Source organism: Vicugna pacos, chromosome 4 (genome assembly GCF_048564905.1).
Source record: "Vicugna pacos chromosome 4, VicPac4, whole genome shotgun sequence".
NCBI classification, from domain to species: domain Eukaryota; kingdom Metazoa; phylum Chordata; class Mammalia; order Artiodactyla; family Camelidae; genus Vicugna; species Vicugna pacos.
This window is the reverse complement of record NC_132990.1, coordinates 70,611,504-70,635,564: the sequence shown is the minus strand read 5'-3', so window position 1 is coordinate 70,635,564 and position 24,061 is coordinate 70,611,504. Positions and strand designations below refer to the sequence as shown.

The 24,061-nt window shown below is 37.9% G+C and overlaps 1 protein-coding gene across 3 annotated transcripts in view; it reads left to right on the top strand.

Moving 5' to 3' along the window:
* The first annotated feature begins 202 nt into the window (after window positions 1-202).
* The window catches only part of NR6A1 (nuclear receptor subfamily 6 group A member 1), a 202,611-nt gene continuing 178,752 nt past the window's right edge, over window positions 203-24,061 (top strand). Inside the window, exon 1 of one of the 3 annotated variants that reach the window (XM_031677526.2) lies at window positions 203-508. In XM_031677526.2, the coding sequence (XP_031533386.1) occupies window positions 409-508 (100 nt within the window). In that variant the 5' untranslated portion in view covers window positions 203-408. The remainder of the gene's footprint in view (window positions 509-24,061) is intronic. The other 2 variants (XM_031677528.2, XM_072960115.1) reach the window with 2 other exon arrangements.

The following is a 24,061-nucleotide window of genomic DNA, read 5'->3' as shown; positions in this document are numbered from 1 at the left end:
AAGGCCCTGAAGTAATCTTTATTCAACTTTTACAAGAAGTTATTATCAGGGCTCGTGAATTTGACTGGCCTTGGCCTCCTCTTCTTAGGGTGACTTTTCCCTCCTCCCACCCCTTCAGTTGGTGGAGTCCCGCGTGGCCGGCCTCTCCCGGCGGACTTCAATTCCCAGCGTGCCCCGCAGGGCCGTGCGTGGCAGCGGCGCGTGACGTCGGGGGTGGGAGCTGGCCAGTGCTGAGGGGGCGCGGCGCGGAGGGGCGCGGAGCCGGGCGGCTCGCGGCCCAGAGAGCGCGGCGGCCGGGAGCCCGCCGGCCCCTGACAGCCCCCTCCCCCCGGCGGACGACGACTACGACTACGAGGACGCCGGTCATGGCGGAGCGGCGAACCGAGCGCGGGCCCTGAGCACCACCGCATGGAGCGGGACGAACGGCCGCCTAGCGGAGGGGGAGGCGGCGGGGGCTCGGCGGGGTTCCTGGAGCCGCCCGCCGCGCTCCCTCCGCCGCCGCGCAACGGTGGGTGAGGGGCGTGCAGAGCTCGGGCCCGGCGAGAACCGGCCCCGTTTCCCCTACGCCGGGAATTCCTCTCCTCTAAGCCGACTCTCACTCTGGGAAGCCCAGGCGGCCCTGGGTATCCACAGCGCGGACCTTCACCCCGGTCCCCCTTGGCGCGGACCTTCCCTCTCCTCCTCTTTTCCCGTTCCCCTTCGCGCGGATCCTCCCCCTGCCCGGTTCCCTCCACCTCGACCTTCGTTTCCCCCTCCCCCGTCCCCTCAGCACAGGCCTCCCCTCCCCCGTCCCTCTGCGCGAATCATCCCTCCCTCCCCCCAGGTCTCCTCTGCACCCCCCCTCACTTCGCATCCCATCGGTAGGGGCTTCCCCTCCCCCTCGGGTCCCCTCTGCTCCGAACATCCCCTTCCCGCCCCCCGGGAGACCCCTCTGCGGGGTTCTCTCCCCTAAAGGATCCCTTCAGCGCCAATCCCTCTCCTCTCTCTCGACTCTCCAGCTCTCCTCCACGCGGGTCCCTCCGTGGACGTCCCCTCCGCGCCCTGCCGACGCCACGCCCTTGTCCCCTTGGTTCTCTCTGACCCTCACCTTTTTGGAGCCTCTTTCCCTCCCCTCTGCGGTCCCGCGCTTCCCGTGCTGCCCCAGCCTCCACCTCGGTGCCGACCCCCTGTTCCCTAGCTACGGGCTCCGCGTTTCCCTTTCGGACCCCGCACCCCGCTTCTCTGCCCTCCTTCCCCGCGCTCTCTTGCCCGTCTGACCTCTGCCCGGCTCAGGCTCTTCTCCCTGCTGGTTCAGGTCTCCGGCTCGAGCGGGTGCCTGGGACACCTGCCTCTTCCCTCCTTCCACCCTCCCGTCCCGGCCCGCGCCTGAGCCACCTCACTTCGCCTCTTTCCCTTCGCGATCCCCGAGCCGAGGCCGGAGAATTCCTCACCTGGTCCGGCCCTTCCCACTGCTCTTCCCCAGCCCCCACGTCCGGGCCAAGTCCTCAGGTTCCTCGGGACTGTCGCTGGGCCCGGCTCGCCCTCCTCCCCCTCGGCTCCCTCCCCCCGCGGGGTGTTTTATTTGTATCTGTTTGATATTTTCCCCCTCAGTGTTTGCGGCGGAATGTTTTTATTGGTAACGTGTAAGGAGCTTTTGTGAGGTCGTAAAAGGTGAACTTTTGAACTTGGAAAGCGCCCTGGAGCAATTAGCGCAGGCGATAGCCCCGGGAGGCCTGCATTACAAAGGGTGCTCGTACTGACCGGCAAACGCTTCGGCGGCAAACCCGATTTATTTATTTATTTGCCCTGCCTTCCACCTTTCACATCTCCTCATTTCCGAATAAAGGGCAGGCTCTCGGAGATCCGTGCCTCCTCCCCTTTCTGCGCCATAAACGCGCAATTCTCTGGAAGATCTAGGACCGAACAGTGTCTAACAAGTAACAGATTTCAAATTGAATGCAAACACCCGGGACAGTTAGGAGGCACTAAAAATTAATTGCTTCAGCAAGAAGTTTCTCGATCAGGACAGTGACCTGGCAGGTGTGAAGGAAGGAACCTGGAAATAGGTCACTTAGGCGCTCCATTGAATGAATGAGGAACTACACAAGGGGAGAGAAATCTTGGGGTGGATCTGCGCCTTCATACATTTATTAACTCGTCAAACATTTATGGCCAGTTCAGTAGATCTGATATTTTTAACCAGTTAAGGGAAAAGTCTGTTTAGAAGACAGCATGGTTGATTTTCCTTATGCTGCTGACCAAATAGTGATATGTTTTCAAAGCTGTTGTCCTTTTTTAAGATGTCTGTAATGTGTGGTATCTAGGTGGCTGGCTGTCCCGTGGGATGTCTTTGGAGACTGATTTCTGAATGTGAACATGTTTGAGATCAATAAAATTGCATGTCACAAAGGAGGAGGCTGGAATCCAGTTAGGGTAGAAGGAGAGAGTATCATGAACAAAGGATTTTTTTTTTAGTGCTTTTGACTTTTTAAGCTTTTTAAGACGTGATTTGGTTTGGTGTTAATGTGTTAATGTTGTAAATCCTGATCTAAAATTTACCATGTTAATATTTTACCCAAGCCCCAGATCTATCTATCTCATAGCCTGTATTAGTGTGTGTATTTTCATAATGCCTTTCTGTGTGTATAGTTCCTGTACCCACCTGTGCATGACGTGTAGCTGATGGATTTTACTGCAGACAGTACTTACTGTTCTACTTGAGAATATTGTTGTAAGGGAAGCCTAAGAACTGCATTTGCTATTAATTATTCATTAGTACATTTTAAAGAACTCAGTGGTAATTTTAACTGTTAATCAGATTTCCCATTCACAGACTCATTTCCTCAATTGGTCAAAACCGTTTAAAAAATTATCAAGCAATCTATTTAGGCTAAGGTGGCTTCATTATTTTATATCAGTCTGATTTAGTGCTGCAGATACTTCCTTTTTGTTGAAAACACAACGGGACTTTTGGCAGTCTTATGGACTTTAAAGAAAATAAACTTGTGGGATGTTTTATTTTTCAGTGTAAAAATGAGCACTGTTTTCTGTTTTACAGTTTATATTCATTATCTCTCATAACCTAACATGCTCACAGAAGAATTACCAAAAAAAGAAAAAAAAGTTTACTTTCGGAATGGTGGGACTTTTGTTTTTTCTTTTACACTTCCTAATTAATATTTTCCTCCCAAAGTAAATGAAACTGTTTAGATTCTAAGCAGAGAAAATGAATTCTCTGGCTTTTTATCCTAGTGACTGACTGACATTTTGTATGAATTGTTTGCAATAGCTAGCTATCTAGATAGGAGGTCTTTTGGTTTGTGTCATCAAGAAATAAACTGGAGGTGGAATTTTAGAAATGTTTTCCTGCCGGAAACGCCATTGATGCTGAATTTACAGTCCTTTAAATGGTTTTTATTATTCTATCGGAACAGAGCTGCTAGCCTTTTGATGCACCATCACCCTTCCAGGAATTCCTTGTGCTGATTGCTCTAGATATTTTCAGTTGTTGCTTGTAGGTTTCCATGACAAACATGAATTCACTTAGTCATAATTTCAAAGGAAGATGAATGACTTGAGGAACTATATGCTGAATATTGCACTTGTTTAAGAGAATGAGGCAGTAGGCTTTTAAGTATTTCAAGCAAAGGAAGGTTATAAGCCATTATAAGTAATTAAAAACATGTTTTATATAATTACACTTTAGAGGAAATGAGGAGAAATTCACTAAATAACATCATGCCCTGTTTTGCTAAGACCATGCCATCCAAATGTTTATCCTGAAAATAATAGTTATTTTCCATGACAATTTAACTTTTCAGTTCTGTGACTTTAAAGATTAATTCTGAATCACCTCAAAGTATTCTACTTCCATTAAAAAAATGCATACTATGGTACTGTTGTTCTTTAGTACGAATAGCAAACGGATGTATTTTAAGTCGGTTCTGCGACCTCCAAGGAACACTGAAAGGCAACAGTGAACAGATTCATTGGTGATTTTGAGCAGCTGAGGTGTGAGAAGACCACATTTCCAATCTCAGATTTACCAGATTCACCATATTCTTTCTGAGCATTTCTGTTCCATGAAATCAAGATATGAACATGCTTCCTAATCCATAAGTCAATTCAGAATTCTATAGCAAAAAGGTGTGTGCATGAATCAGCACGTGAAAGGCAGTTAGATGAAGAGGAGGGAGAGGAGCTAAGGAAGAAAATCCTGCTGGTAAATTTCCTAAAATGTGTCCAAATCCTGTTTTTCCATATTTTTTTCATAATTTCTTGGCTTCTTAATTTTTTTCCCCCTGAGGTTTTGGAGCAAAAGTAGAAAGTAAACTTTAGGTTAAAATACTTAGGTTTATGTTGATGGAGGATGGAGGGTAGAAATGCCAATTGGAAGTATGATATCGGTAAAGAAAGTTTCTAATACCACTTCCAGTGCTTGTTGAGCAAGTTGGCATTAAATTGTTAATGCTGCTTGCATGTTCTGGGGCCTTGGGCTGTATTTGTTAGTTTCATCCTGTATTAAGACACCACTGCTCTGTTTTTATAACTAGGTAGGTATTTATTGGTTTGTGCTGAATAAATTGGCTCATTAATGAATTAGGTTCAGATGGCAACTTCCTTCTGAATTTCAAAAGCCAGGATAGCTCCTTCTACATTAGGAGACTTCATTTTCAGCAAGCTTATCTAGGTCTTTAGGGCCTTGTCATAATTTTTGGCTTTTATGTTTACTTTTTGTTGTAGCCAAGTTAATTGATACTTCTCCGATTAAATATTTTATCCATTTGTATAATTAGGTTGAAAGCTAAATTTGGGATGATTCCTTTTACGAATAAATTTTACCGTGTTGGTCAGATCTATAGAAATAGGACAATAAAGATGCCTTATTTTGTGTGAACTAGTCTTATATGTGAAAAAGGCTCACAGAAAAATCAAAAGTTCTGAGTCAACAGATAAATCTTACGTTTCAACAAAGAATAAAAGTGTCCCTGAAACAATTTTAAACAGAAGGTAGCTATTGAATATGCCCACACAAGAAGTGATGTAGAGTATTTCCCAAACCAACTAGTTGTGAAAGAAAATGTTTTCTTTCAAACTTTTGTATTCTTAGGGTCAACTTTTCCCTAGTTCAGGTAATTTCTTAAGGGTTTTTGGATGCCTTTGATTGATAACTAGGGTTCAGAAATACTAGAATTATTTAAAGTTAGCAAGAAGTATTGAGCAGGTAATTCTTTTTCGGGTGTCGAGTCCCTGTTAGAGCCAATTTCAGATCCATCTGAACTTAATTAAAAAAAAATCTCTGGATTAACTTCTGATATACAGTATTTGTAGAATCAGACCCAGTCTTCTGTTTGTTTCTTGTTTTCCGACATGGCTTGTTTTTGTGAAAAAGATAAGGCTGTTAGACCGTAGATAATGGGAAATTAGAAGAAAACCATTGTGAGATGGCCATCCTGCTTTTTCAGTGTGGTTTAGAAATAACTGTAGAATAGAGAAATTTATTTGAAAGAATGAAACATTTCCTACTTTATTTCATTCTTACTACTTGCTGTTAAATAGTAGCCTGCGGAGAATAGCTTCTCAAGAAAACAGTTTTTTTTTTTTTTTTTTTACTGTTTACGATTATTTAAATAAGACTTTACTATGTAACCCGGTAATTCTAATTAACAGTGATTTAGTTGGGGAGCGAACCAGGATTTCCTCAGCTGGCTGCTGGGGACCTGAATTGCTTTTTTCTCCACCCTCAGCTGCACCAAATCTTTTGATCCCTAAGCTACAGTGGTTGTCATTTGAGAAAGCAAACTGAGAGAAAATTTAAGTTGTGAAAATATTCTAGTTTGAGGCTTCGTTTGCATCTTGGAAGTTTCATTCTTAAAAAAAAAATTACAGAGGTAATTGAACTTTCAAAATTTATCTTGAAGGGAGCAAACTCTCATGTCTAAATAGAAAATTCCTGGATTTCCTTAAAAATACATTTATTTCTTCCTTAAAAAATTTGGGGGATGTTTTAATATTGACGAGCACTATTTAAAAAGAGAAATTATCCCAATTATAAGTTCACCAGAGACATTCAAGTGTTTCGAATTTCTTAAAGAGAGTGTGTTTAGAGAAAACAAATTAGCCTTTAAGCAATGGAAAATTTTTCATTCAAAGTAGTTGTGGTTTCTCCATCAGCATTATAGTAAGTTCACATAGAGAATCACAAATTCTTATGTCATATACTAAATAAATTCTACAACTTGCTATATTAAGAGTTAGCTTTAAAAAGTATTTCAAATGGTGAGATCTTTGGATCTTAATTACAAACTGTACACCCGTCAATTTGTTTACACAGGAGAAGCTATTCAAGCATAAACCACAGATGGCAGTAGCTGCATATTTTTCTATTTTCTGAACAGACTCTTGCCTTTAAGTTGGTGTCAATTCTATGGGCACTGTTGATAAGTCAGCTGTCAAGTGTAATGTTTCCAAAACCAATTCCCTAGGCGGCAACATGTAATGTATTCTGGAAATAAATCTGGGTATTTGATTTGAAGATATACTCTGTGGGTGGTTTGAACCAGAATAGTGACTTTGCTCTCATTGTCAAAGTGAGAAATCATGAAGAGAAATGGATAATAATGATGAAGGAAACTGTTTGAGTAGTAGTTACAGTACATTGGAATTGCAGTGGTGATATTAGCAAAGGATATATCAAACAGATATTTGCTTGAACAGCTGCGTTGGAAACAATTTATAATTCATTAGAAAATATACTCAAGAATTAAAATTTTGAGAGAGAAATACACAACTAAATTCGTTATTTGGAAGAGGTAGATAACCTCAGCTTTTTATTTCCAACTCCTTAAGTTTCATGCAATTTTGTATCTATAAAAGCATGTCAGAGGTAGGTCTATGAGTGCTTGCTTGTTTTTCCAGTGGTAGTGTCAAAATTTCTGTTAATTTTTCTTCTAAAAACATTGATTGACAAAGGACATAATTGATTAAATAGATTTTTAAATTTCTTATAATACTTCCTTAAGAGTCCACAGATATAATCCCATAGTTTAAGACTCAGGAAACATTTTCAGTAACAGATCTAGGCCAAGATGAAGGACATACTGATTCAATGATGGAGACTACCTTAACCTGTATCGGTTTTCATTAAAAAAAAAAAACTTAATCCATGCACTCATTTCAGTCTTGAAGCTGTACCATCTTGGAAGGTTGGAAAATCAGTCTTGATCATTTTTGTTAATTTCTTATGTGCTACTGCATCAGATACAGTGTTCTTTTTATCACAGTTAAAACTCTAGTGTGTGCAGTTTAGTTTTTCTCTCACAAAAGGAAAAAGGACATGTAAAGTGTTAATACACTTTTTATCTTGCTTCCTCACCTCTTGTCTTTTAAAATTTGTAAATGGTTAATTAAATAGTACGCAGTTGGGTTTGTATTTTTTTTTGTCACTCATAATTTGTTGATCATTTGTTATTGGATTATTTGTTTCAGACTTACTCTCTTCCTACTTAGTGAGTCCTTACATTTGTTACTTACTGTATTATCTAAAACAGTGGTTTTCAAAGTGTGTTCCATGAACCTCTGGGGGGTCCCTGAAACCTTTTCAGGAGGTTCTTGAGGTTAAAACTATTTTTATAATAATGCTGACATTATTTGACTCTTTTACCGGGCTGACATTTGCACCAGTGTTGCAAAAACAATGGTGGGTAAAAATTGTTGGCGCCTTAGCAGAAATCAAGGCACCAAACTGTCCTAGTAGTCATTGTAGTCTTTACTTCCATGCACTTGTAGTTTTAAAAAAAGAAAACCATTTTCATTTAAGAATGTCCTTGATGAAGCAGTAAAAATGATTAATTTTATTACATCTTTACCCTTGGGTATACATATTTTTGATATTCTGTGTGAGAAAATGGCAGGTACACGCAGCATTTCTGCTGCATAGTGAAATAGAATAGTTGTTTTAAGGAAAAGTGTGCAGTTATATTGTGAGCTGAAGTCTGCTTTTTTCATGAAATACAATTTTTACTTGAAAGAACAATTGACAAATTATGGTTTATTCAAACTTAGGTATTTGGCACTGTCCATTAAAAAAAAAACTGAACAATGAGCTTGTTATGCCAGAGAAAACTGACAATGTATGTTGCTACTGAATAAAATTTGAGCTTTCAGATGACAATGAGAATTTTGGAAAATTTGTATCTGCCACTTTGAGCTTGACAACTTCCCAATGACGGTATTATTAATAAATGTGACTTTTTGATATTATATAATGAAGTGTGTTAACATTTTGAAGATCTTATTTCAGTGAAGGAGTATTTTCCAAATCATCCGGTATATATACAGAATTCTGTATGGGGAAAAGATGTGTTCAAAATGCCAGATGTTGGGGGCAGGGAGGGAAATAGCTTAGTGGTAGAAGGTCCTGGGTTCAATCCCCAGTACCTCCATTTAAAAATAAAATAAAATAACATCTGGTTTTGAAAATTTATTAAAAAAATGCCAGATAGACCAATGGACTTAAATGTAACAGTACACAAAGTTCATTGATACCATTTTAGATTTCAGATTGAACTAATTTTTAAGAAACCACCACTTACTGAGTTTCGGTGTATTATCAAAGAAAAATGCCCACAGTTATTTTAATTAGGGAATAATTCTTCCTTTTCCAATTATAAATCTGTGTGAGGCCAGTTTTTCTGCTTATACTTCATCCAAAACAATATATCACAGCATACTGAGTGCAGAAACATATAGAAGACTCTAGCTGCCAGAATTAAATCAGATATTAAAGAGATTGGCAAAAATATAAAATAATACCACTCTTCTCACCAATTTTGTTTTGTTGGAAAATACAGGTCTTTTTTATAAAAATGTTATTTATATTAACGTAATGGGTTTGTTGATACTTTTAAATGCATAGATATTTTTAAAAATTTCATAGTTTTATTTTCTAGTATGATAAATAGCAATAGATATACTCTTTGTAAACTTTGGCTTTTTTGGTTCCTCAATAATTTTTAAGTTTGTAAAAGGCCACTCAGATGAAAGTAATGTGAGAACCTCTGTTCTAAATGGACCAACTTAATGTCTAAGAAAATGGTTACTTTACCAGATAATAGAACTTAATTACTTTTTTTGTTTTAAATCTCTGTAAAGGGGCTACGGAGGGAAAAAATGAAAATGAGTTTATATCATTTTAAGTTTTCTTTGCTTGAGTTCACTTCACTGAATTCTCTGATAAGGCTTTTGTTACCTGCTATGTGAAACCCTTTGCTTAACTGTTAATTATTTGTGGCAGAAATTTTCCAACGGAACCTGTTTCCTCACCAAGAGTGGATGTATAATTGTGGAAATGAATCTCGCAACACAAAAATACTTTACTTAATAAGAGTCATTGCTATAAAAATAAAGAAATATTTATGAGATAAAAATCCTATCTTTTAAAAGCTTCCTTCAAGAATAGTTTGCTTGTTTGTTTTCAGTAGACATGTTTGGCTCTCACTGAGCCTTCTAAATTTGTGATTTTGGCAGTGTCATTTTGTAGATTGGCTTGCCTTTAACCTGGTTTTCACTGAAGGAGGTAGTAATAAAGTCTGTATAGGAGAAGTGTCTCCTTTTCTGGTGTAAGAATACCCTTTCCTAGTGTGAGTAACATTTTAGTGTAAGTCAATTACTGTGTTGTTAAAGAGTTAGGGATTTACTCCTTATGGTAGTTACTAGGTAGAACTCATTCTGTCGTGAGCTTGCTGGCAGAAGAAATGTCACAGAACAATGTGAATAACAATAAGGAATTACTGAATCAGAATTTAAGATGAAGTTTGGTGGGTGATGAAAGATCAGTGAGATAATTGGGCTACCTTCCTGAGAGCTCTTTGGGGTTATCTTGATGTTCTTGGAGTTTCATGTAACATACCTTTTTTTGTGTTCTCTGGGAGTTGCAGCTTACTCATGAGAAGATACAAGCCTTTCCTTTTTCGTTTTAATGCTTGGATATTCAAGTGTCAGATGAGTTTAAATCGTGTTAGTTACTAAACTTAGTAACTGAGGCAGAATTTTTTTTTTCCTTCCATATTTTTGCTGTACTCTTGAAATCTAACCTGTTAGGAGACTTCTCTCTAGTCTTACAATCCTTCCTCCAAAATGCCTTTTTAGCAGGATAATAAACCACCTGGGGGGAACCCCCCATGGATATCTGTTTAGAGGGCTTTGTTTTTTGGAAGTGGCAGTAGTAGTCTCAGCCAGGGAGGAAGGATTTTGGTTAGATGGTGTGAGAGGGAAAGAGCAGGGACTCTAGAGTGTGGCAGAACAAAGAGCACAGCTATGTGACTTTGTCACTTGACTTCTCTGAACTTTTGTGTTCTCATTTAATAATAATATGGCTAACATTTATATAGTTGTTACCATATAATATTCTAAGCATGTTTCGTGTCTTAACATACTTTATTCTCATACCCCAGTGAGGTAGGTGTTCTATTATCTCCATTTACAGATGTGAAAACTTGAAGCCCACAGAGGTTAAGCCCTAGATTTTACAGTTAGTAACACTATTAATAATTTGTTTCCTAGATTTAATCTCTCCTCTCACTCCCCTACTCTCCACATACTATGACATTTCCCTGGAATTGGCTGTAGGGTTATTAGGATTAGTGACAAAGTCTGTGGAGTGCCAAGCATAGTGTCTGCCTCTAAGCAGACACTTGTGAATCCAGGCCATTTATAGTTGTTGAAGAGGCTCGAAACTCAGTTCCCCGTAGATTAGAGAGTCACAAAGATCTACCCTTAGAGTTGCTAGTGACTTTTTTCTTTCTCTCACGTTGGCTTTAATAAGCCAACCAGAAAACAATTGACCAGAAAATAATTTTGCAGACTCAGAAACAATCTTTGCTGAGCCTAAGGGGTAAAAGAAGGAGTTTTGAGCTATTCAAGGCAAGGATACCATATCTTGTATCTGCGGCCTCAGCACTAAAAACACAAGGAATTGGTGTTCTTGAATGTTGAATGAATGAATGAAAGAAGGGTCAGATCAGGAATGTTGAGTCTTTTGCTTATATCAGAGTCCTTTGAGTATGAGTCTTTTGCTGGTAGTCACAGGAAGTCTATAAAATACAAGGTAAGGAAATGTGCTTTTCAGTCATTTGAGAAAATTGAGGCCAGTATCTAAGTCAAGCCATGTGTTGAAGCTAATCCAAGGTTCGTGGGCCCTTCTGTAACCAGAATGTATTTTTGTTTGGAAATGTGGCTTTCCTAACAAAAGTGACTAGATACACCGGATTAAGATGAGATGGCCAATAAACTCCTGGCTGTTTGCTTCACTGCGTTGGGAAGTGCAGTTTAGGAAAAGGTGGACTTTGTCCTCTGTACTTTTTTTATTTCTGTCACACAAAAGCTGGCTATCTGGAAGAAGAATCAATCCAAGAAGGCTGATGTGACCCCTTGGAAAATGAAAATACAAGAGCCAGTTGTCCAAAGGGTGTAAAATACAGAAAGTGATTTTCTAGCAAGAAGTTAGTGAGAATGATATGGCAGTGGAGGTTAATAGGTTAGTGTAGCAATGTAGTTGAGTAGGAAAGGACTTGAGCCAGAAGGCCAGCGATGTTATTTGAAGAGGTATGAAGCCCAGGAAATAGTTGATGGGTCTCAGTGTTGCCTGGGTTTTGATTCTAGCTCTCTTATAAAGTCATGTCCCTGTGCGCCCACCTGTAAAATGAAGGAGCTAAATTAAATTAGATAAGTCCCAAAGAAATTTTTCAGCTTTTTGATAAAATGAATTGGGTAAAACAGAAAATTGCAGTTTAGGAAAAGCCCCGCCTACAGTAAATAGCTGTGGTACTCACAGCCTAGATTCATTGGGATGATTTTTATTTCAGATACTGTTTCATCCCTCAAAGGACATTTACATTTCTTAATGCTTAACCGTACTCTGTTTCCCTGTTTAAATTTTAGAACACCTGTCTGCTTTAAAGTCTGTAGGATCATATAATTTATATGTAAATTCTGCTTTCTGGGTCGACTTTATGGAAATGTTTGACACTTTATGGCAATGTTTGCAGTTCTGACGTTATGGTAATCTTTTTTACATTATGATAATTTGTAATGTAAACTCGAACTTCAGTGTAGTTTTCATTTGTGTTTTTTTTTTCTTTTTAACATGATCACTTTGCTTCCAAATTTATAACCCCTCCATGCCATACTTGTCTTTTGTTAAGTACAATTCCATTCACTGAGCGAAACCCATAGTTAATTTCGGAGTTTTTTTGTTCCTCGTAAATGCATTTTTATCTGAAAAACTCACACAGCATTGAGAAGAGCCCTGTGCTCTTATGATTAAATGCCCTGCGTTTGAGAATGTGGGTTCTTTAAGGAAAATTGCAGAACCTCCTTAAATGCTGTTGGTCTGTAAAAAGGGAACCCAGCAGGAAAGGGGCGGCAGTGCATGGGGGAAGGGTAGAGGTGCGGTAGCCAGGGAGCTGCAGTTGTGAAATATTCATCAATCATTTTACTGGCACCAGGAAACCAATCAGCCTTTTAGAAGAGAGAACTTAATCAATCACCTAATGTGGGAAATTACAATTGCTTTCCCACAAAAAAATATTCCCTTACTTGCTGGCAGATTAAATCTGGAAGAGAGTTGGGCTGGTCGGAATTCAGAGCTGATGGCAGACAGTTACTGAAAGTACTACTGTGATGGAGAAATGCATTTAACGATAAAATGTACTATCTGCTGTGAGCCTTTTAAAAGTAATTCAGAGTAAGTTTGCTTCTCATATAGTGTGCCCATTAATAAAAAACAATTACCCAACACTTATGGGTAATATTATGTGTGTGAAATACTGTAATTTTATTCTCTCAAGCTAGTTTCAGGAGCATAGATGTGGCTCCTGGCTGAATAATGCCCAGTGTTTTCAGTGCCTTGTTTGGAAAGGAACTTTAGAGCATTGTCTAAGGGACACTTCCTGGGGAACACAGTTGGAAGTGTTTGCATGTAAATAAAAGCAGGAGGGATTTAGATGTATCTTGTATTTAGATTTTAAATGGTGTGATTTCTGAATTCTGTGCTTGAATTGTCTGTGGCCCGAAGATCCTTAGGTGTGAGTTGCTTAGGAATCTTTTTTAAATTAGAAATGTATAGTCACTGTAGAAAATATGGAAAATGAAGGGGAAATTACCTATAATCTTGCTACCAAGCAACTTTCATTAACATTTTCTCATTTTCCTCTAAACTTTCTTCAAATCCTAGTTTTTTGCTTATTGTTGTGCTCATACGATACATACCATTGTTTTATGCTTTTTGATTTTACACTTTAAAAAATTATGTTATAAACTTTACTTATTCAACATTAACTTGTTTAAAACTTTTAATAGCTATGTAACAGCCTATTGGTTTTCATTGTTGGACATTAGGTATTTTTCAATTTCTCACTGTTAACATCAATACTGCCCAGACCATCTTGTGCTTTCTTTTTTTGGAGGGGGTGGGTAGACTGGTAGACATATGTATCTACCTCAGTGTACCATTGCCAACTACCAGTTTAGTTTACACTAAGGTGCTTTGTATACTCACATCTAGGGCTGTCAACAGTACTTATTATTTATTAACTGCCTGATATTTGAGATAGAATTGAGACACTGGTAGGCTCTTTGCTCTGTTACCATGTTTTGGAGAGATATGTGAAGTAATTCCCAATGCCTTTGTCCTCTGAATCTTTTAGATTTCTGGAACCAAGCTCCCTATGCACTTTGCCTTCCACCCTCACTCCCAGTATCTTCCAGCCTGGTCAGAGCAGTGCTTAGGAACCCTTCTGAGGCTACCTTCTTTCTCTTATAGATTATAGGTGAATGGGTGCCAAAGACATTTTGGAGCCTTCTCTCGTTCCTCTAAATATCTCAGGAGGATGGATTGGTGTGTATGTATGTGTTTGCCTGTCTTCAAATACAACTGTATCAACTTCCTCAAAGTCTTGAATATGTCCTGAAACTTAAAACTGAATTTGATTGGAAATTAAGTACATGGAGAGAGAAGTTAAACTGACACTCCTTTAGATACTGCATAATCTGCATGGCTTTCTTAGTGGCTGACATCCATCCTGACCCTGTACAGGGTTTGATAGTGAAAAATCCTAGATGCATCTTATGCTAATTGGAAGGGCATTCACAGTGTTTAACAGGGCTTGATTCGGAAACATTTTGGGAGTCTTGGGAACTAGAAACATTTTGGGAGTCTGGCTATCTACGTATTTTGAATTAAGTCACGAATCATATTTGCTCAAGTGAAGATTAAAGAGTTTCTAGAAATTTCAAAACTGTATGTTAATTGAGAATAAACACAAATGTTTGAAGATCATTTGCTCTGTTTCTTTGTGCTGGTGGTCAGAAAACTTGCAGTTTGCCAAGACAGTTTTTATAAAGCTCTTTAATAAGAAAGTGAATAAGCCAGCTGTTTTTTCCCTTGACTATACCAATTGCAAACCTCCTCAAATCCTGGTTAGTAATTAAAAGCCTTGAGATGACCTTGAATCTAACTGAACTACAAAAGCTGTGTTGAGTTAAATTTATAGCCTTTGTTGATTTCAAAAGAGGTTAGGAAGAATCCCGTTCTATTTGCTAAAACATTAAGGATAGCCTTGAGTGTACATTGACAATCAGAACTAATTAATAAGAGGCACTTTTAAAGTCCACTGGCATGGACTAAAAAAAAATTAGGTTTGTCATCTCTTCATTGAGCATTTAAAAAATGTATTTGAAAAGGTTTAAGGTAGGGTGAAATTTTCCAGAGTCAGTTTGCGATGTTCGAGTTTGCTGAAAATATCTGTCTTTTCCCCATCTTAACATCAAAGAGATTTTTGAATCAATGGGGAAGTCAGAATATATGTTTAATGCTTTCTAAAAGTAACAGTTTAATTCAGTCTTAAAATATTTTACAGGAATGGGAACTGTGTTAGTAAAAGTTTCTGATTATACTCAGGCAACGTAAAGTAATATTTTAAAAATGCTTTACATTTGGGTCGTAGTATATGATCTAAGAAAGAGAATTTTCCTGCTTACCAAAAAGGACAGAATATATTTTTAGTTGTTTTTAGAGCCTTGAACTGCTATCTTACTGATAGAAGGAAACTTGAAAATGTTACTACAAGAAAAGTCAAGTTTTATGTGTAAATAGGTGAGGTAAGACATTTCTCCTAGCATCATAAATTTGATAAATCCCTGATAACTCCCAGAAGTAAGGCAAATTGAGAAACCACTGATGTCTTATATACATCTTGTGGATTTTAGGATTTTTTTAGTTTTTACATTTATTTAACAAGACTAGCCTATACTTTGATCAGAATAACTGATCATAAGTTGTAAATATGTGTATGTGTGTATACAGCAGATATTGTCAGTCTGAGAATCCCTAAAGATGGTAATGGGGGTTCTCAAGCAATTTCAGTTGTGCAAAATTTGATCTGAAATCATATGAGTAATAAGAGTGTCCTGCCTCTAAAATGTTGACTTTTGCCTGAAATTATTCCAATTTAGTCAGTAGCACAACTCAGCCTGTTAATAGCAGATACAAATTTTTGCAGAAAAGGGTGAATAGTGTAGTATGGTAGACAAACTGCAATTGTAGGGGTGGAAATTTAAAATTATACCCGTGAACTCTTACTATGATGTAGTGATTACCAGGTGTGTTAGGCCATGAGGTATAGTTAGATCTGGGTTTAAAGCCTGTCTCCTACTTTTGTGATTTTTTTTTGGGGGGGGGAGGTGGGGCGGAGGGTAGTGGTCATAAAGGATGTAGAACCACCACACAGAAATTACTGGAGAATGAAATGATGTAGTGTGTGAAGAACCTAGAGTGTCACTGTGTTACTTTAGGAAGGTAATTGAATGTAAGTAAGGTTAACATGCCTACTTCATAGGTAAGCAATTCAGTTCACCGAAATCCAGATCACTGAAACTAGTTTACCAAATGTCCAATTTACACAGTATTCAACTCAACAAAAATAAATTTGCTGAATCTTATTTGTAGAGCTTAAAGAATTTGTCACTTTCCTTCTCCGTAGTTGCCGCCCTACCATTTTCCCCCTTTTCTTCTCCCCCTTTTCCTGTACCCCATCTCTTCCCCCATTACCTGCAGCCCAGACCAGGCTGTATCTTTCCACCAGCAGAGGTGTCCCCTCTCTGCCCTGGCTCTTTCCAGTGCAGCAGCAGAGAGCTGGGATAGAGACAAATTGAACATTGTTGAAAATGCTACCGTCCTATCTTAATTTGACAGAAATCTTTAAAAGCTAATTAAACTGTCCCATCAATATGAATTTTTATAAACTGTCTACATAGTTAAAACATTTTTGGTAAATTTAGAGAATTGACTATTTGGAGATTTGGCCATTTGGTGAATTGACTTGAAACTACCTCACAGGTATGTTTGGAGAAATTAGGCAATGTTATGTAAAATAAGTTGCTTATTACCATACAATGGTTGGACTGTAGTAAGTACTCGGTGTTCTAGTTCTCAAAGCACTGGGAACCGTCTCCCCCATTCTGACTCAAGGATTTTTTTCACTTGTGGGATCTAGTTGGACAATAGCAAATGATCACGTGATCAAGGCTGGTTTATGGACCAGCTGGTGACTTCCCCTCCCATTACAGTGTTGTTAAATTTACCCAAATGAAGTACCTTTTTTAGGCTTGGAAAACTTATAAAATGGCCCTGCCTTCCCTGCTACCCTTTGTGGTCTGACTTCTCAGTGATTTTAGAAGTGTACCACTTTTCTGAAGTACTTATTCCCAGACACTTGTAACTAGAATTATGAGCCTTAGGAGAGTAAGTTGCAGCTTTATCAGGGTAAGAGCAAGGCCAGATCCCTGGAGGTTCTTGGTGGAAAGTATCACCAGAGCAAATGCTCCTGTTTCTAATACACAGGAAGCCTGGCTTCCCCACCCCCGACTCAGTCTCTGGAGGCCTCTAAAAGGGCTTTCTGGTAAAATCTTTAAAAAGGGAGGGGAACAAATGGTTGTTGAATGCTCAGTGTGTGCCAGGCAGTTGCTAAACTAATGTAGTCCTTTCTGTAACTTTTCTGATTGTTGGTGATATTCCCATGTTACAGATGAGTTAACTGAGGCTTAGAGTTAAAAATAACCTGCCACTACTTAACACCACTATTCCACTAAACCAGCGTTTTCCAAACTTTAGTTTTTCCTGTATCACCATCATGATTTTTGTCATTCCTAAATTATCAAATATTTTAAGTATTGAATAATTAGTTAATACTTTGCAACCCAAAATTTATTTTAAAAGGAAATTTTGTCATTATCCTAAATGAAAAATTATATGCCATAAAAGAGAAGGTAACAGTAAAAATAAATTTAGTGAAAATAATATCATGTTAAATTCTAGCTGAGATACTGTTTCTGCCCAAGTCTCTATGAGTAGGCCTTTGTTAGAAAGGGAGGTAAACAAGCATTAGAGAGGTAATAGACAAACTAGCACACGTGATTTTCCTTCTGATATGATTAGAAGGATTGAAAGAGAACTGAAGAAGTTACAACTTTGGAATGTTTTAAAATGCTTCCTCTTTTACCACTTCAAGTGGTCTCCTCACTTTGGGAAACACCGACATAGGTGATGGTGTGTTCATTTTCCATATGAGTAAACTGAGGGGAGAAAATTTGTTCAAAGTTGAACTACTAGTTCCACAGACCTTCCTGTCTAAGGACCCTTTTCCTCGTCTTTGCTTTTTCTTCTCTCATTCTTCCCTTCTCATCCCTTTCTCCCCACCCTTCCTCTTTTCTTCCCAAGAAGGGCGTTCAGTTGACTACAAGTTAGTGTAGAGAAGATGTTTATATGCATTTTTCTGATTTTTTTTTTTTTTGGTTTAACTACTGTGAGATAGGATTTCATCTTCTGGAATTCAGATCTTTCTCCAAACATTGCATTTCTTGATTCTTACTGAATTCTAGACATTGAGTGTAAAATATAAAGTAATTTTGTAGATATTTGTACCCCTATATAAAGTTTTTATTGAAATAACTATAAAGACATCACAAACCTTCCTCTAACACCTAATTAGATAATGTTGGAAAAGTAAATTTGAAAAAGTATACTGCCAGCAGTTTTTGAGACATGTCATTGCAAGTGCAATAAAAGACACTTTCTTTGATTTTACTCTTTTGTAGTTTTGTAACATTTACAACAGTTGTAAATTTAATTAACATTTTATTGCATTATGTTTCAGTGGAGACAGTAAGTACCTGATGTAACTCTAACTGGAGTCTAGATTATAGTTTAAATTCTTAAAATTCCATTATTTTAAAAAGATTGTTTACATTTAAATTTGTGTTTTATTTATCTTTAAAATTTTCTGAATAAGAAGAAACATTTTCTATTGTCATTTTTTTTCCTTATTGAATTCTGTTCCTTCTTAAAATGTGAAAGGAGGAGTTCTGTAATTCTCTTGTTTAAAAATTTGTTTCATGAGTTATTATGTAAGAAAAAGATTTGGTTCTGAATTATTTTAAATAGCATCTTTAAGGAGGAGAGGGTATAGTTTAGTGGTAGAGTATGTGCCTAGAATGCACAAGGTCCTGGGTTGAATCCCTGGTATCCATCAAAAACTTAAAAAAAAAAAGTAAATTAACAAACCTAATTACCACCCCACCCCACCCCCAAATTTAAAAAAAATAACATCTTTATAGCTCTTCACAGAAATATTTTGCACTTGGGAAGAAATTTTGAGAAATCTTCTTAGAAATCATAGTTATGATAATCTGCAGATTTAAGGATAAAAGAGTTCTTTTTTCTCTGGGAGTTTACTTTGTGAATTGATTTTCCTATGTCTACTTTATTGTACTTTTGTCTTCTTTAAAATTTATTTTATTTTTTACCAAATGAAAGATTCTTTAAATTCTGTAGTGCTTTACAATTTTCATATAGATGATTTCTTGTAATTCCAAAATCTTTTTTTCTTCCTAGCCCTGTATTGCCCCTCTCTCTTCCATCTCCCCACTGGTAACCGCTAGTTTGTTCTCTGTATGTGTGAGTCTGCTTGTTCTTTGTTTTATTCATTTGTTTGTTTTGTTTAGATTCCACATATAAATAATATATCATACAGTATTTGTCTTTTTCTCTCTAACTTACTTTACTTAGTGTGATGCTCCCCAGGTCCATCCATGTTGCTGCAGACAGCAAACTTTCATTCTTTTTTTTTTATGCCTGAGTAGAATTCCATTATATATGTACATATTTTTTCCTTTCTTTATCTGTTCATCCATAAATCATTTTTAACCACTCATCTGTTGATGTACACTTAGGTTTCTTCCATATCTTGGCAGTGGTAAATAATGCTGCTATGAACAGTGGAGTGTATGTATCTTTTTGATTTAGTGGTTTTTTTGTTTGTTTTTTCAGATAATGTACGTAGGAGTGGAATTGCTGAGTCATATGGTAGTTCTGTTTTTAGTTTTTTGAGAAATCTCCATACTCTTTTCCACAGTGGCTGTACCAGTTTACATTCCCACCAACAGTGTATGAGGGTTCCTTTTTCTCAACATCCTTGTCTTTATGCTAGGTACATCTTTGACTATTTATAGTGCATTCTTGATAAATCATCTTGTGAAACCTATTTCTAATAAATTTCTAATCCCAGAGGCCAGACTGGTGTAGTGTTTGATGGTCCAAACCTGGTATAATTTATACTTTAATAATATTTTTTTAATACTTGGCATAAGCCAAAATAGGCAATTCACTGCTGTATGACACTTTGAACACAGGGTTTAACCCGGGGCTTATCCCAGGCTAAGATTTGTCAGCATGTCTTGGTATGAAGTAATTGAGACTTTAGAACAAGAGTTTGAATTTTACCACTGCAGATTCTGAAAAACAGAAACTTAATTTCACAAACATAAACTTAATTTCTCTCTTGATTAGAACATATGTTGAACTATTTGTGTTCTTCCTGTTAAAAAGAAAAATTTTTGTCCTAAACTGATTTCTTAAATGAATTGTGATTTCATCTAAGAAATTCACGTGCAGAACTAGTCTAATTAGTACTTGGTTTGTGACCATTGTCTTTCTCTGAAAATTTTGTAGTTAAGTGTTTCTTTTCTTTTTTCTTAAACTGAAATTTATTGTGTGCTTACTGTGTACTTAATTTTGTACAGCAGTCTTACAAGGAGAGTTACATTGTTACTGTCACTTTGCAGATGAGAGAATGGAGGGTAGTTATGTGACTTGACTCAGTAAATGGGAAAGATGGGATCTAGGTCTCTTTAACTCTAGGTCTCATACCATTGGAATCTCAGCACCAGCTTTGGTAGAGGAGGATCTTAAGGGCCATTTGTACCTTAAGGAGTCTAGTATTTAGAACACATTGCTTTAATGGTAGATGCAAAAATTAAACCCAAACATCAGAGTAACGCCACCTCCATTTTTTAGGTTTGGGAGACATGTGCCCTTTGAAAAAAAGGCAATTTGTGGTGTTGGAGAAGGATGCTGTCATGGGGTTTAGGACAGATTCTTGCAAACGGGGAGGCAGTGCTGGCCCTGGGCATGTGACATGGAAGTAGATCTCTGTGTGAAATGGGAGGGAATTTTAATACTTAGTGTCTTTGAAGAAATAAAGCAAACTAGCATTAAGCTACTGAATACTATTTGGAACAAGACAAAAAGTGAATAACGTGAACTGAAAAAACGTGAAGACTGTAACATGATAGGGACTGTAAGCAACCAGTATGTCTACACAATTTCAGTTTCCAGGTTAGCTTGTATTTCAGCCTGCCTTCTTGACCTTATGAGTATGCTCTTCTCATTTGACATTGTTAATTAATACTTACTTCTGAAAATTATGGTCACTTTGACTTATTTAGGAATGTGAGGCATATTCAGGAAGGGAATTGCTACAGTCAGATCAGAACAGCTGTGTACTAAATAATGATTTCTTACTCTGATAGCCTGACATTCTTGGTATTTCACTTAGTTTTAAGACACATATTGGGAAGTAAGAGTGCTACATTGTTTGTGCTAACACTAATGCATAATAATGCTAAAAGAGGAACTTTACCTCTAAGCTGACACACTTTATAACAGGTATCAAAAGGTAAAAGGAAGCATGTATTACATGAATGTGATTTTCGTGGGTCAGTGTAGACTGGTGTCTGTAGCTCTTAAACATGTCCCAGTCATTTATTTCGTTGGTCCGGTGATCCAAGATCTGAATGGTTGACCCAGAGGTCAATTTTCACATGAATGCTGTAGCCTCATCAAGAAGCCAACATCTCAGTAATAGCACTGAGTGATGACTCAATAAAAGGTCCTATTCCCTGTGTGTTCACGAAGTAGAACAGTTTTCCTAGAGCTGCTGCAAAGTGGTTTACATTTTTTAATCAAGAAATCTGCTTCACAAGGCTTAAATTTGTGGTTTGGGGAATGAAGATCAGAATGACATTACCAACCATAAATAGTGGCTAACCCTTAAGATTGAGCACATACTGTATACCAGCTACTCTCTTGAGTGCTTTAAAATTTTTTGTTTCATTTAATCCTCTTGGCAGCCTTATGATGTGTACATACTGTTATTATTGCCATTTTTTTAGATTAGGAAAATGCCAAAGCCTTAAGGATCATTATTAGTGTTTAAATCAGAGAGAGATGCTACAGATGTTACTCCCTTTACACAATTTCCCCTTTCTGTAAAATGGAGGCTAGAGTGGGATGGAAGAGATTACAAATGATTTATAAGGTTCCTTCTAATTTAAAAAAAAAAAATCTAAGAATTTTGGCAACCCCTTAAGGGTTCCTCAAGTGTTAACATTATATCCTCTGTACCTCCTAGTACACACAACTGCCAGCTTTTGATAAATGCATAGACTTTAGAGCTGAAAAGAATACTAAGAAAATTGGCCAGACTTTCTCCTTTTACTGACAAGAAAATGGAGCAGAGAGGGAGTAGATTACTCAGCATTACACAAATGGCTTATTGGTACTAGAACAAGGCTAGTGTTTAAGTGTCTTGCTTCCTTAGTATATCACTGTATTGATGTCTCAATATTAGGAAATTTCTTTAACATCAAAGCTGGTATAGATATTTTTATCTCTGTATAAAGATTTAGAGCTTGGAAGTAAGAATTTATGTATTATCCTTTCAAACTGCAGGATGTGTCAGGGAAATGAAGGTTGCAGAGTAGCTTTTCAAATGCTGTGTTTGCTTATTTCTATGATGTGAGGCCACGCGTGCTGTACTAATAAACATGTGGAAAATGGGGAGCCAGCCAATAGGCATATGAGAAAATGCGCAGCATCACTAATCACTAGGGAAATGCAAATCAAAACCACAGTTTTGTGAGATAGTACCTCACACCTATCAGAATGGCTATTATAAAAAAGAACACAAATAACAAATATTGGCAAGGATGTTGAGAAAAGGGAACCTTTGTAGACTTTCGGTGGGACTGTAAGTTGGTGCAGCCACTTTGGAAAACAGTGTGGATGTTTCTCATAAAACTAAAAATAGAACTCCTATATGACCTAGCGATTCTACTCCTGGGTATATTATCTGAAAAAACCAGAAAACAGAAACACTAATTCCAAAAGATTCATGCACCCAGATGTTCATAGCATTATTTACAATTGCCAAGATACGGAAGCAACCTAAGGTGTTCGTCAACAGATGAATGGATAAAGAAGATGTAGCATGTATATACAGTGGAATACTACTTGGCCATAAAAGGATGAAAACTTGCCATTTGCAGCAACATGGATGGACTTGGAGGGTATTATACTAAGTGAGATAATTCAGACAGAGAAAGACAAATGCTATATGATACCACTTATATGTGAGATCTGAAAAATACAACAAACTAGTGAATATAACAAAAAGTAGACTCAAAGAGAACAAACTAATTGTTACCAGTGGGGAGAGGGAAGGGGTGTGGGACAGTATAAAGGTAGGAGATTAAGAGGTACAAACTAGTATGTATAGAATAAGCTACAAGGATATATTGTACAACACAGGGAATACAGCCAGTATTTTATAATAACTGTAAATGGAGTATAACCTTTAAAAGTTGTGAATCACTATATTGTATATCTGTAACATATATTGTACATCAACTGTACTTCACTAAACAAAATTTAAATAATAAGGCTTGTGACACATACACACAGATTAATAGAGATAAAAATAAAGTAAGTAAATTTTGAAAATAGGGAACCAACAGAGAATTTTTGAGTGGATTAGGAAATCTCAGTTCCAGAAATGAGAGAAGAAAGGAAACAAAGAATAGTTACAGTAGTCTAGGATTCTAGGGTGGTGAGAAGGCTTGAACTAGGTTTGTGGAGATTTGAGAGAGAATGAAAATGGCCTTGTGATTGATTTGACTCATTGTGATGGGATTTGTGGGAGGATGGTAAAGTGGGAGCCTGAGAGGAGTCCCTGGGCATCTCTGGCTTAGGAGATGGGAGCTGGTGGTACTAAGAACCTGGAAACACAGGAGAAGCAGGTTTAAAGAGAGAATAATAGGTTCAATTTGTTACATTGAATTTGATGGCGCTATGGGATATCCTGGTAGATGTTGACAGTAGGCATTTGGATGGATGGGTCTAGAGAACAGTCTCATCTGGAATTGTAAGTTTGGGGATTACCAGTTGGGACTTACAGGTGAAAATGTGTGTTGATGAGACCATCCAACCAAGGGTAAGAGGGTAGTGTGTGTTCTGGGGTAGGCCTTTCTTACCCTCTTGACTTCATTTAGGAAAGAACATGTAAGGCAGGACGTATATAATCTTCATCTGTTAGGATGTGACTGACTCTGGGGGAAATGTTTGCCAACAGTGGGTAAGAACATTCAGAATACATACGGTTGACCCTTGAACAAACATGTTTGAACTGCACAAGTCTACTTATACAAAGATTTTTTTTCCCAGTAAATGTATGCTACAGAAGTTCATAATCCGCAGTTGGTTAAATCCTCAGATATGGAACCGGAATGCTGACTATATAGCTATACTCAGCTTTTTGACTTCGTAGAGGATCTGCACCCCTAAGCCCCACATTGTTCAGGGGTCAAATGTATGTGGCTTACTGAGTACTATTGACTGTATTTATATTCT